General features: G+C 38.1%; 1 protein-coding gene across 1 annotated transcript in view; it reads right to left on the bottom strand.

Moving 5' to 3' along the window:
- DCHS2 (dachsous cadherin-related 2) overlaps nt 1–13225 on the bottom strand; it is a 348116-nt gene that overhangs the window by 46813 nt on the left and 288078 nt on the right. Inside the window, exon 14 of the mRNA XM_069558324.1 lies at nt 2496–2609. Within this exon, the coding sequence (XP_069414425.1) occupies nt 2496–2609 (114 nt within the window). The remainder of the gene's footprint in view (nt 1–2495; nt 2610–13225) is intronic.

The following is a 13225-nucleotide window of genomic DNA, read 5'->3' as shown; positions in this document are numbered from 1 at the left end:
GCAAGAGGAAGTAAACAGACAGCTCTCATTGGATGCTGGTAGAATATAATGGGGGAACTACTTCATAACACAAGTTGGCACCACCTGTACAGCCGAACATAGGCAACCTCTGAGGTGTTTGTCCAGCCTACACTTCAGGGCTTAAAGGACTCTTTACTTGTGCACCAGAAGACACATGTATGAGATTGTTCATTATATCCCCAGACAAGAAAACCTCACTGCTCATCAACAGCAGATGGATAAATAACTTGTGATATAGATTTACAATAGCATATCATAAAGCAATGAAAATAAAAGAATAGAATAAAAGAAAATAAAAGAATAAAAGAATGCCGGCGACACACTTTAGCATGGATGATTCTAACTCTGAATTTAAAAAACCTATCAATAGAACGCATGCATACAGGCTAAGTCACTTCAGTCATGTCCGATTCTGTGCAATGCTATGGACTGCATCCTGCCAGGCTCCTTTGTCCATAAAATTCTCTAGGCAAGAATACTGTAATGGGTTGTTGTGCACTCCTCCAGGGGGTCTTCCCAATTCAGGGATCAAACTCACGTCTTCAATGTCTACCTGCATTGGCAGGTGGGTTCTTTACCACTAGTGCCACCTGGGAAGCCCAATATCAATAAATACTTAGGGTATTTTTTTAATCCATTTAGGTAAATTCAAAGCAAAACCAATGTTTCTACTAAATTTCTATTTGTAGGAATGCATTTAAGTATATTCACAAGGAAATAGTTATACCCGAAGTCTGGGCATTAATCAGCCTGAAGCAGTGGAGAGAAAAGATGCAATCAAAAAATGGCCCAAAGGGAACATGAGTAATAACGACAGTGTTCTATTTTGTAACCTTGGTAGCAGGTACATATCATTCTTTGCTATTCTTCTTTAATAGCTTCTGTACTACACATCATGTAAAAATGTTGAGCAAAAAGCAATTCACAGAAGAGTTATTCAGTGTGATTCTATTATGATGTTTAAGTCAAAGTAAATTAAAAAATGCACTGTTTAAGGATTCAAACATAAAGGGGAAATTATAATTAAAAAAAAGGTAGTGTTCAATAGCAAACAGAGATTACTGATTTACCGATTATGTCTGGGGTGAAATAAAACAGCTATGAGAGGGAAGGGGCACACAGGGGCTTCTTGAGGTTCAGTGAGGTCTCTTATTTGGAGATGGGTGGTAAAGATGTGACCTTTTATTTTACTGTTGTTTATTAAACAGTTGTGTATCTCTCAACATAACAGCTTATAGCTGGTGCTGCTGCTGCTGCTAAGTCACTTCAGTCGTGTCCAACACAATAAAATTTTGAAATACATTTCAACTTAAGTCAATCACTATTTAATTAAAACTAGAGAGTTTTCTGTAGATGACCACTTTGAACTAACCCTTAGGTGTGTTCTATCTTCATTTTAATGAGAGACTAGAGAAAATAAGGTCATGTTAGGGGTGATGGGGCAAAAGGATTTGGGTGACCTGGGAAAATGTGCAAACTCATATTTAGCTTCTCCCTAAACGTTCTAATCTCAGCTCCTTTCCTAGAAGCCTCAGACATCAGACTGCTAGAGACTTAATGACTGGTGGGATAAAATGTTTTGGTGGTGTTTGCAAATGGCCTTCTTGCCAATAGGCTTCCTGAACCGTTCGTTAACCACATGATGGGGTGAAGAGATGAAGACTTCTTGCAGGCTACATCAGAGAGTTTGCTGAGCAAAAGCTGAATGTATAAAAAAAAGTAACACTACTCTGAAGGAGAAGGCTTTTGCTTAAGAAATGACCCCCCTCTCAATTCTTCCCATGTGTACACAGTATGGATTAAATAAGGCAGTTGTACGGTAATACAGAAATTATTAAAAACATTCTTCTGGAGGTTTGACAACGAAGCAGTAGATACATATCTATGACATAGCTTAAAAAAAAGATTTTTAGATTAAAAAAAGAATGTTTCAAATAATCAATTGGTATTCATTTAAGGCACAATAATGGTCTTATTAAAGCTAAATTTAATACATGCTGTATTTGGAAGTAATTTCTTTACCACCACATAGAAACCTTTCCAGCTTTCCTTTTTTGTTGCACTGTTGACATTAAGTGGCGAATTAGAAGAATCTCTGCTGAAAATTTCCTAAGGCTAGACATGTGTGCTTATTTTCAGTTCAACCCCATTCTCACTGATCTCCCTATTACATTCCCAATTTTCCCAAATGGATAGGTAAATTTTAAGTAGAAACCAATTTATCACCAAATAACAGGTAGGGTAGGACAGATACTGCTTAACTTGGAAATGTGAGGAATAGAATTCTTAGAAAATACACATAAACACATATTTTACGATATCTCATCAGCTACCATAAAAATGCTTTGTTGTTTAACTTTGAAATTATTTACATCTAACAATTTCTTCCTTTCCAATCTTGAATTTTCTTTGCAGATGCATGCCTTACTAGTAACATTAAGTGGAGCAGAAAATAAAGCATAGACAAGGGTTACCTGATTTAGAACACAAGGAAAAAACTCCATCTTCATTTCCACTAAAAACTGAGTATTTAATGCTGTCCCGAATTGAGTCTGGAGCAAAAGCTTTTATAGTCACAATAGAAGTACCTATAAAAATTAAGCCAAAAAAAAAAAAAAAAAAACCTTTAGGAAAAGGAAATTCAGGAAAAAACCAGTGGGTGGTTATTATTTGCCTTTTAATTATATTCTCATTCATTCAGTCAATGATTACTTACTGTATAGTCAATAAGTAATACAGTCAATAAGTAATATAGTCAATAAGTAATATATTCAATAAGTATAGTCAATAAGCCAAGCCCCATGAAAGGTATTGGGGAAATACAATGACAAGACAGAAAAGACCTCTGTCTTCCTGCTGGTTATTAACTGATGGGAGGATATGAACAGTAAACCATTAAAGAAATACATAATCAAGGTAGATTTTGGATGTGCTGCTGCTGCTGCTGCTGCTAAGTCGCCTCAGTCGTGTCCGACTCTGTGCGACCCCAGAGATGGCAGTCCACCAGGCTCCCCCGTCCCTGGGATTCTCCAGGCAAGAACACTGGAGTGGGTTGCCATTTCCTTCTCCAGGGCATGAAAGTGAAAAGTGAAAGAGAAGTCACTCAGTCGTGTCCGACTCTTAGCAACCCCATGGACTGCAGACCACCAGGCTCCTCCACCCATGGGTTTTTCCAGGCAAGAGTACTGGAGTGAGGTGCCATTGCCTTCTCCGTGGATGTGCTGAGTTCCCTGCAAAGAATTAAATAAAGTTACCTGATAGAAAATGCTTCTCCTGCTGGGGAGGTGAACACCCCTTTGCAGAGGCCTCAGAGGAATGGCATTCCAGTTTAACTTTGAAGCATGAGAAGCCACAGAAAGGACTGGAAGAAATGGATTCTAGGAGAAAGAGCAGTGGTAAAGAGGCCCTGCACTGGGAGAAGACTTGCCTTGATGAGGCACAGTGAGTAGGAGAAACGTGGATGGTAAAGACAGGAATGAGGTGGACAGGACCAGATTTTACTCTGAGTGCACTGGGAAGACACAGAAGCATTTTAAGTAAGTGAGCAAAATTATTGGATTTAGTTTTAAAAGGCATCAATCTGACTGCTGTCTGGACAAGAAAAAAGGGGGTAAGTATGGAAAAGAGAGGCCAATTAAGATAATACTGCATTAGTTTATGCAAAAAAAAACAACAAGCTAGGATAACTGGAGGGGAAGGATGAAAAGAAGGGGACAATTAAGGTCATCTGTTGACACATTTTCCTGAACATTTCATGAGATGTGGGACAGGAGGTAACAAAAGTTTAAATATAAGAAATCTTCTTTCAACCAGTTTCCACTAGAGTTGTGGGTAAAAGTAACACAACTAGAGAGTAATCAAGGTCTTAACTGCATGATACAGATTCACTCAAGAATTGTTAAGCTAGGGCAGAAATAGTCAAGAGAAAACTTCAAGGAAAAGATAGGAACTGATTTGCTGCTGCTACTGCTAAGTCGCTTCAGTCGTGTCCAACTCTGTGCAACCCCATAGACAGCAGCCCACCAGGCTCCCCCGTCCCTGGGATTCTCTAGGCAAGAACACTGGAGTGGGTTGCCATTTCCTTCTCCAATGCATGAAAGTGGAAAGTGAAAGTGAAGTCGCTCAGTCATGTCTGACTCTTCGCGACCCCATGGACTGCAGCCTACCAGGCTCCTCCGTCCATGGGATTTTCCAGGCAAGAGTACTGGAGTGGGGTGCCATTGCCTTTTTTAGGAACTGATTTAGGGATAGGAATTAGTGAAGAAAGAAGGAAGCCATGTCAATTTTTAGGAAACAGACTGATTACCAGCATAAAAGAAAAATCAGCAAGGACTGACAGAGGTAGTAAGACAACTGGTGATGAACCGCGGCTTCACCGGAAATGTTTTCAAGAATCTATCTGGGTCCAAAGTCCACAGTCTGTCATCTCTGTTTATATAATACCTTATGCCCTTTGCTGCTCACCTCTGCCTTGCTTCCTGTCTCTTCTGCCCATTTGTCACTCTCTCATGACTGCCTCTCCTCTCTTATTTTTAACTTTTATTTAATTAACTTTATTAGGGTAAATTTTACATACAAACCTTTCCTGGCCACTCAAATGGTAGAGAATCTGCCTGCAATGCAGCAGACTCAGGTTTAATCCCTGGGTTGGGAAGATCCCCTGGAGAGGTGAATGGCAACCCACTCTAGTCTTCTTGCCTGGAGAATTTAATAGAGAGGAGCCTGGAAGCCTACAGCTGGCTACACTCCATGGGGTCACAAAGAGTCAGACATAACTGATAGACTAACATAATTTAAGTATTAGTTCTACATACTATACACACTTATAAGACAACTATACATGCCTGTGACAACTATACATACCCATGGAGCCACCATCACATTTAAGATGTAGACTATTTCTATCTACACAAAAAGTTATCTCAGACCCTTGGCCATTCTCCATTTGTTTATCCTTTACTCATCTATGGACATTTGTATTGTTTTCACAATGGGGTTTATGAATAATGCTGCCATAAACATTCATGTAAAAGTATTTTTGTGGACAAACATCTTCATTCCTACAGGAATTGTATATTTAACTTCGTAAGAAATTACAAAACTATTTTCCAAAGTGGTTGTACCATTTAATTAATTAATTCATTATTGAAGTTTAGGTAATTTATAATGTTGTGTTAGTTTCCGGTCTACAGTAAAGTGATTCATTTAAACATACATGTACATAATCTTTTTCATATTCTTTTCTATTATGGTTTATTACAGGATCATGGCATCTGGTCCCATCACTTTATGGCAAATATATGGGGAAACAGTGGAAACAGTGACAGACTTTACTTTTGGGGGCTCCAAAATCACTGCAGATGGTGACTGCAGCCATGCAATTAAAAGACACTTACTCCTTGGAAGAAAAGTTATGACCAACCTAGATAGCATATTCAAAAGCAGAGACACTGCTTTCCCAACAAAGGTCAAAGCTAGACAGTCAAAGCTTTTTTCAGTAGTTATGTATGGATGTGAGGGTTGCACTATAAAGAAAGCTGAGTACTGAAGAATTGATGCTTTTGAACTGTGGTGTTGGAGAAGACTCTTGAGAGTCCCTTGGACTACAGGGAGATCCAACCAGTCCATCTGAAAGGAGATCAGTCCTGGATGTTTATTGGAAGGATTGATGCTGAAGCTGAAACTCCAATACTTTGGCCACCTGATGTGAAGAGCTGACTCATTTGAAAAGGCCCTGATGCCAGGAAAGATTGAAGGCAGGAGGAGAAGGGGACGACAGAGGATGAGGTGGTTGGATGGCATCACTGACTCAGTGGACATGAGTTTGAGTAAACTCCAGGAGTCGGTGATAAACAGGGAGGCCTGGTGTGCTGCAGTCCACGGGGTCGCAAATAGTTGGACACAACTGAGCAACTGAACCGAACTGAATACAGTTTCCTGTGCTATAGAGTAAGACCTTGATGTTTATGGTGGTTGTACCACTTTATATTCCTGTTCACAACATACAGGAATTCCGTTTGCTCTACATTCACTGGTATTGTCAGTCTCTTTTAAATTTTGGTCATCCTAGTAGGTATGTAGTAGTGGTTCATGTGGCTTTAATCTCCCTGATATCTTATGTTGTTGAACATATATTCATGTGCTTATTGTCATTTCCATCCACTTTTTAGTTCATTTTTGTACTTTGCCTTCTTGTTCTCCATTTATCCACCACCTCTGATAATTCTTTATTGGTCCTGATCCTCCTGTTATAGGCCCATAACTCATGGCATCTATTTCAGACTCCCACTCTGGCAATGAATGTTCTGACCATACTTAAAGACTGATCTTATCTCTCCACTAAGTTGAACTAAATTCTGTGAGTGCAGAAGAGTTTTATTATACATTTGTATTATATACGTCTCTATAAATCAATATTAGTTTTGCCTATAAAATTTCATGTACTTACAAATCATATAATAACTGTCATCTTTGCCTTAGCAAATATTTTTGAGAACCAAGTATGTTGCTGTGTGAACCAAGTGTTAGGAGCTTTGTATGTTCCAGATGAAAGGACAAGATAAACCCCTAGAAAAACAACTAAGTAAAGTGAAGATAAGAAATCTACCTGATAAGGAGTTCAAGATATTAATCATGAAGATACTCAAAGAACCCAGGACAAAATGGATGAACAGAGCTAGAAGTTTAACACACAGTTTGAAAATTTAAAAGAGAACCAAACAAACTGAAGAATATACTAACTGAAATTAAAAATTCACTGGAAGGAAACAACAGTAGATTAGGTGATACAGAGGAATGAATCATTGACCTGGAAGACAGAGTATCAGAAATCCTATAAGTTGAAGGAAAGGAAGGAAAGGAAGGAAGGAAGGAAAAAAAAAAGAATAAAAAAATGAAGATATTTTAAGGGATCTCCAGGACAATATCAAGGGACATTTTCATTCATACTGTAGAGGTCCCAGAAGAAAAGATAGAAAGGGCTCAGAGAACATATTTGAAGACATAATAACAAGACTTCCCTAAGCTGGGAAAGGAAACATACCTCCAGGTCCAGAAATCATAGAGAATCCCACAGGATTAACACTAAAGAGGTTGACAATAGGAAACGCTGTAATTAAAACGTCAAAAATTAAGGATAAAGAGATAATACTAAAAGCAGCAAGAGGATATCAATAAGCTATATACCAACTCCCATAAGGCTATCAGCTGACTTTTCAGCAGAAGTTCTGCAGAGCAAAAGGCTGTGGCATAGCATATTTAAAGTGGTAAAAGAGACATCAGTTCACTTCAGTCGCTCAGTCGTGTCTGACTCTTTGTGACCCCCTGAATCGCAGCATGCAAGGCCTCCTGGCAATCACCAACTCCCGGAGTTCACTCAAACTCATGTGCATCGAGTCAGTGATGCCATCCAGCCATCTCATCCTCTGTTGTCCCCTTCTCCTCCTGCCCTCAATCCCTCCCAGCATCAAGGTCTTTTCCACTGAGTCAACTCTTTGCATGAGGTGGCCAAAGTACTGGAGTTTCTGCTTTAGCATCAGTCCTTCCAATGAACATCCAGGACTGATCTCCTTTAGGATGGGCTGGTTGGATTTCCTTGCATTCCAAGGGACTCTCAAGAGTCTTCTCCAACACCACAGTTCAAAAGCATCAATTCTTCAGCGCTCAGCTTTCTTTATAGTCCAACTCTCACATCCATACATGACTACTGGAAAAACCAAGCCCTGACTAGACATAACTTTGTTGGCAAAGTAACGTCTCTGCTTTTGAAAATGCTGTATAGGTTGGTCATAACTTTCCTTCCAAGGAGTAAGCGTCTTTTAATTTCATGGCTGCAATCACCATCTGCAGTGATTTAGGAGCCTCCCAAAATAAAGTATGACCCTGTTTCCACTGTTCCCCCATCTATTTCCCACGAAGTGATGGGACCAGATGCCATGATCTTCGTTTTCTGAATGTTGAGTTTTAAGCCAACTTTTTCAGTCTCCTCTTTCACCTTCATCAAGAGGCTTTTTAGTTCCTACTCACTTTCTGCCATAAGGGTGGTGTCATCTGCATATCTGAGGTTATTGATTTTTCTCCCAGTAATCTTGATTCCAGCTTGTGCTTCTTCCAGCCAAGCGTTTCTCATGATGTACTCTGCATAGAAGTTAAATAAGCACCAGTCTGTTGTTCCATGTCCAGTTCTAACTGTTGCTTCCTGACCTGCATATAGGTTTCTCAAGAAGCAGGTCAGGTGGTCTGGTATTCCCATCTCTTTCAGAATTTTCCACAGTTTATTGTGATCCACACTGTCAAAGGCTTTTGCGTAGTCAATAAAGCAGAAATAGATGTTTTTCTGGAACTCTCTTCTTTTTCCATGATCCAGCGGATGTTGGCAATTTGATCTCTGGTTCCTCTGCTGTTTCTAAAACCAGCTGGAACATCAGCAAGTTCATGGTTCACATATTGTTGAAGCCTGGCTTGGAGAATTTTGACCATTACTTTACTAGCATGTGAGATGAGTGCAATTGTGTGGTAGCTTGAGCATTCTTTGGCATTGCCTTTCTTTGGAATTGGAATGAAAACTGACCTTTTCCAGTCCTGTGGCCACTGCTGAGTTTTCCAAATTTGCTGGCATATTGAGTGCAGCACTTTCACAGCATCATCTTTCAGGATTTGAAATAGCTCAACTGGAGTTACATCACCTCCACTTGCTCTGTTTGTAGTGATGCTTTCTAAGGCCTGCTTGACTTGACATTCCAGAATGTCTGGCTCTAGGTGAGTGATTACACCATCGTGATTATCCAGGTCATAAAGTTCTTTTTTGTACAGTTCTTCTGTGTATTCTTGCCACCTCTTCTTAATATCTTCTGCTTCTGTTAGGTCCATACCATTTCTGTCCTTTATCGAGCCCATCTTTGCATGAAGTGTTCCCTTGGTATCTCTAATATTCTTAAAGAGATCTCTAGTCTTTCCCATTCTGTTCTTTTCCTCTATTTCTTTGCACTGATCGCTGAAGAATGTGTAGTTATAGCTAGTAGCTATGTTGTATACCAGGGACCAACATACTATGTTAGGTCAATTACACTTCAAAAATAAATAAACTCATAGAGAAAGATATCAGATTTTTGATTTCCAGAGGCGGGGGGATATAGGGTGATGGAATTGGGGTGAAAGCAGTCAACAGGTATAAACTTACAGTTACAAGATAAACAAATGCTAAGGGATATAATGTACAACATAATAAATACAATCAACCCATATGTATGTTATATATGAAAGTTGCTGAGAGAATAAATCCAAAGTTATCATTTTCTTTTATTTTGTATCTATATGAGATGATAGGGGTTCACCAAATTTATTGTGATAATCTGCCAGGAGCCAGCGTGAGGAACTCCGTCCATGGCAAAGGTCATGAGGAAGGAGGCTTCGGCATACACAAAGGCGAGATCGAGCCTCAGGATACCCCTGTTCCCGAGCATCTACCCCCAAAACCAGAGTCTACCTACTTTACTGTTTCATGCTCTCACCTACACCTCTGACTTTGTGGGGGGCTGTTCCCCACCGCTTCTCTCGGAGAAGGAGTAAACTTGCAGCTCCAGTCAATAAAAATTCCTGGGCGTGACAAGGGTGTCTGAGGTCAAACCTCTCTGCTGGCAGACTAGCTTGTGTGACAGGATTATCCACACTCCTGCCACTACACATATGATTGTTTACTACCTCTCAACCACAAACAGCATAGAGAGCTTGGAGTATTTTGAAAATCTTAATTAGCATAGGGCTTTTCTCATTGTTGAGTCAATGATTGCCACCAGGCCTCCATATTCTTAGGCACTTGGGAATATATCAATGTATTTGGAATATAGAAAAGGAAATATAGTAGTTTTTGATGTTAGCAATACTAGACTTTTTGAGTTAATGAATTTTCTCTTTTCTTATAGATCACTGTACTTTGTTATAAATCACTGTGTCCTTGCTATGTAAAAATGTAACTTTATCACTATCTTAAGGCTAAATAGATCTTAAGGGGAACATTGGTGAAGGGTTTTCATTTGTTGGGCTGATGTTTGCTGCTAAATCTCCATATTCCCTGCTCTTATAATGAATATAACTAGCATATAGGAGAAATAAGTATTAACCTTTAAGATTAATCATGTTGACCTTAGGTTAAATAAATTCCTTTCTTAGTTGTAACCCACTACACCCTCACCCTATAGGAATGCAACTTTATCTGGTACCTTCAGAGGGTGGCACCTGGTTTAAGAAAAAAACATCCTTGGAAAAAATAAGTTTTCTGGTTAACTGACCATTATCAGAAAGAAAGGGTCGTAAAATGTCAGCAGGCCTCATGGCCAGAAGATGATGTAAAACCCCAAGACCTTTTTTTTATATATATACATTTATGTCAAGCACCTGATTTTGATAAAGGTCAGGACTGCTGACCCCTGTGTGACTTTAAAATTTCCATTTGTCTCTATGTGTAACAAAAGGTATATAAGCAAACCTAGAAAATAAAGAAATTGGATCAGTTTCTGGAAAGACTGATTCCCCCGTGTCGTTCTTTCTTTCCCCTTCTGGCTGAATTCCCATATGGAGCGTGGGTACTCACCACATCTACTTACTTGCCCTGGCTTCTAAGATCCGTGAGAGAGGGAGCCCAAGGCGGGGCATCCTCTGATATTCAAACGGGCGCTGGTAGCCCAACGTAGATGGTGCAAATTCCTTGTCTTGGAGTTTTATTGGTATCCCACATAAACCAAGTTATTCAGCCTCTTTTTCTCCACTAATATTTCCTACTACACTATCCATTTCTAATCTCTCTATATATCTGTAATTAAATAAGTTTTTTCCTAGGACGCTGATTCCATCTCCCCTTCGAATTACCCTGGATCCACTGGGGCTGGACCCCAGCAATAATTATTTCATGATGTATGGAAGTCAAATCATGATGCTGCATATCTTAAAATTATACAATGCTGTACGTTAATTATATCTCAATAAAACTGGAAGACAAAGTTGTTTTTGTACAAAGTAGGTGCTTAATAAGTGTGGAAAGACAGGAAATAATAGAGGAGACAGAGAGAGGAAGTAAGGAGAAGAGGTTATTAGTGAAGTGTGAGAGATTAGAATAATGTTTCTCTGCTCAAAGGAAACTTCTAAAGCAAAAGCAATTTTTTTTTGACTCAATGAAGAATACAACTTCTGATATTGGAATTTGCAGTAGCTAAAAAATAGCACCTATTTAATATCTCTGCTGGGTTTGCTCATTAAATCCTACTCTGCAGGGTCTAGGAATAAGCTTGAAACAAATCCCGACAGAAATCATGGTAAAAATAATCCCTAAATGAAGTCAAATTGATGTATTTTTGTTTGGATACTTAAAATGTTTTCACTACCATGAAGAGAAGAAGTAAAAGGCCTGAAACAGGCAATATTTTCCCTAGGAACCTTTTCAACATTTAACACTCAAAGAGAAATACAATGATCAATATAAATATTAAAGGAAATAAATATGTGCTATTGTCAACAAAACTTAAAATTCTGTAAAAAAGACATAAAATAATATTCATAATGGAGAAAGAATAGGAAAACCCAAACTGGGTATTTTACTCTCTTTTATTTTATTTTATTTTTTTTTCTTTATAAATGTGGTTTGTTTTAACTTTATTTTACTTTACAATACTGTTATGTTTAATATAAACTGTAACAAAGTTTAAAAATCCTTTATCAGAGTTTCCAAATGATTACTCTTTTCAAGCTAGTTATGAAGTCATTCAATCACAAAATAAAGGATTTTAATTCAAATTGCATTATAATCTGATGCTTATTTTGTTACATTTCAGGAGACCTCACTAACAAAAATGATTTACATTTTTGGTTGGAATATGACTTCATGGTAGTATAACAAATTTTATCTTCAGTGTTAAGTCACAGTTCTGTGCTTCCTGATACAATTTATTTTTAAATTAAAGTAATTAATTTATTTTAATTGGAGGCTAATTACTTTACAATATTGTAGTGGTTTTTGCCATACATTGACATGAATCAGTCATGGGTGTACGTGTGTTCTCCATCCTGAACCCTCCTCCCATCTCCCTCCCCATTCCATCCCTCAGGGTCATCCCAGTGCACCAGCCCTGAGCACCCTGTCTCATGCATTGAGCCTGGACTGGCAATCTGTTTCACATATGGTAATATACATGTTTCAATGCTATTCTCTCAAATCATCCCACCTTTGCCTTCTTCCACAGAGTCCAAAAGACTGTTCTATACATCTGTGTTTCTTTTGCTATCTCACATATAGGTTCATAGTTACCATCTTTCTAAATTCTATATATATGCATTACTATACTGTATTGGTGTTTTTCTTTCTGAGTTTCTTCCACCTCATTAGAAGTGATTCAAATGCATTCTTTTTTAATAGCTGAGTAATATTCCATTGTATATATGTACCACAGCTTTCTTATCCATTTATATGTAAACTAGCACAGCCACTATGGAGAACAGTGTGGAGATTCCTTAAAAAATTAGAAATAGAACTGCCTTATGACCCAGAAATCCCACTGCTGGGCATACACACGAAGGAAACCAGAATTGAAAGAAATACCTACCCCAATGTTCATCACAGCACTGTTTACAATTTATTTTTGAAACATAGGAGACTATTTCAACTGGCTTGTCACATATTCTTAGGAATGGCAGTAAGAAAAGAAACAACTATGCAGGCAGATGTACAATTTTGCTGATGGACTGTTCTTCATGTGTTAGAATGCTTATTATAGACCCAATTACAAAAGCAAATATAGAGATTGCTTGCATGTAAAAGAATAGAGATGAGTATAAAATTGTCAATAAGAATCACATATAGCCTCTGTCACAAAAGCAACAATATTATCTTTATTGCAAATAAAATGTTCATAATATAAAATTAAAGTGCAGCACACAATTTCATTCAATGAAAATGTTTGAAATTAAAATATTTCAAAGTCAGCAAAGAACTGCAAACATTCATATATGTTCTTCCTTTAATGAAGTTTAAATTTGAAATTGTCTGGAAAAGAGAAAATAACTAAAGGATCTTGAATTCTTCTAGGTCTTGGCTTAATGTACACATTTTAAATAAAGTCTATGTCTGGACAAAACTTAAAATCCCAGCTCATTTCACATTGAGGTAGAAATGGTAAAACATAAAAACCAACACTATACCATCATTTCTATGACATAA

This window comes from Ovis canadensis, chromosome 17, assembly GCF_042477335.2.
Source record: "Ovis canadensis isolate MfBH-ARS-UI-01 breed Bighorn chromosome 17, ARS-UI_OviCan_v2, whole genome shotgun sequence".
Taxonomy (NCBI): Eukaryota; Metazoa; Chordata; class Mammalia; order Artiodactyla; family Bovidae; genus Ovis; species Ovis canadensis.
The sequence above is the reverse complement of the archived record's forward strand: the minus strand, read 5'-3'. Positions and strand labels throughout refer to the sequence as shown.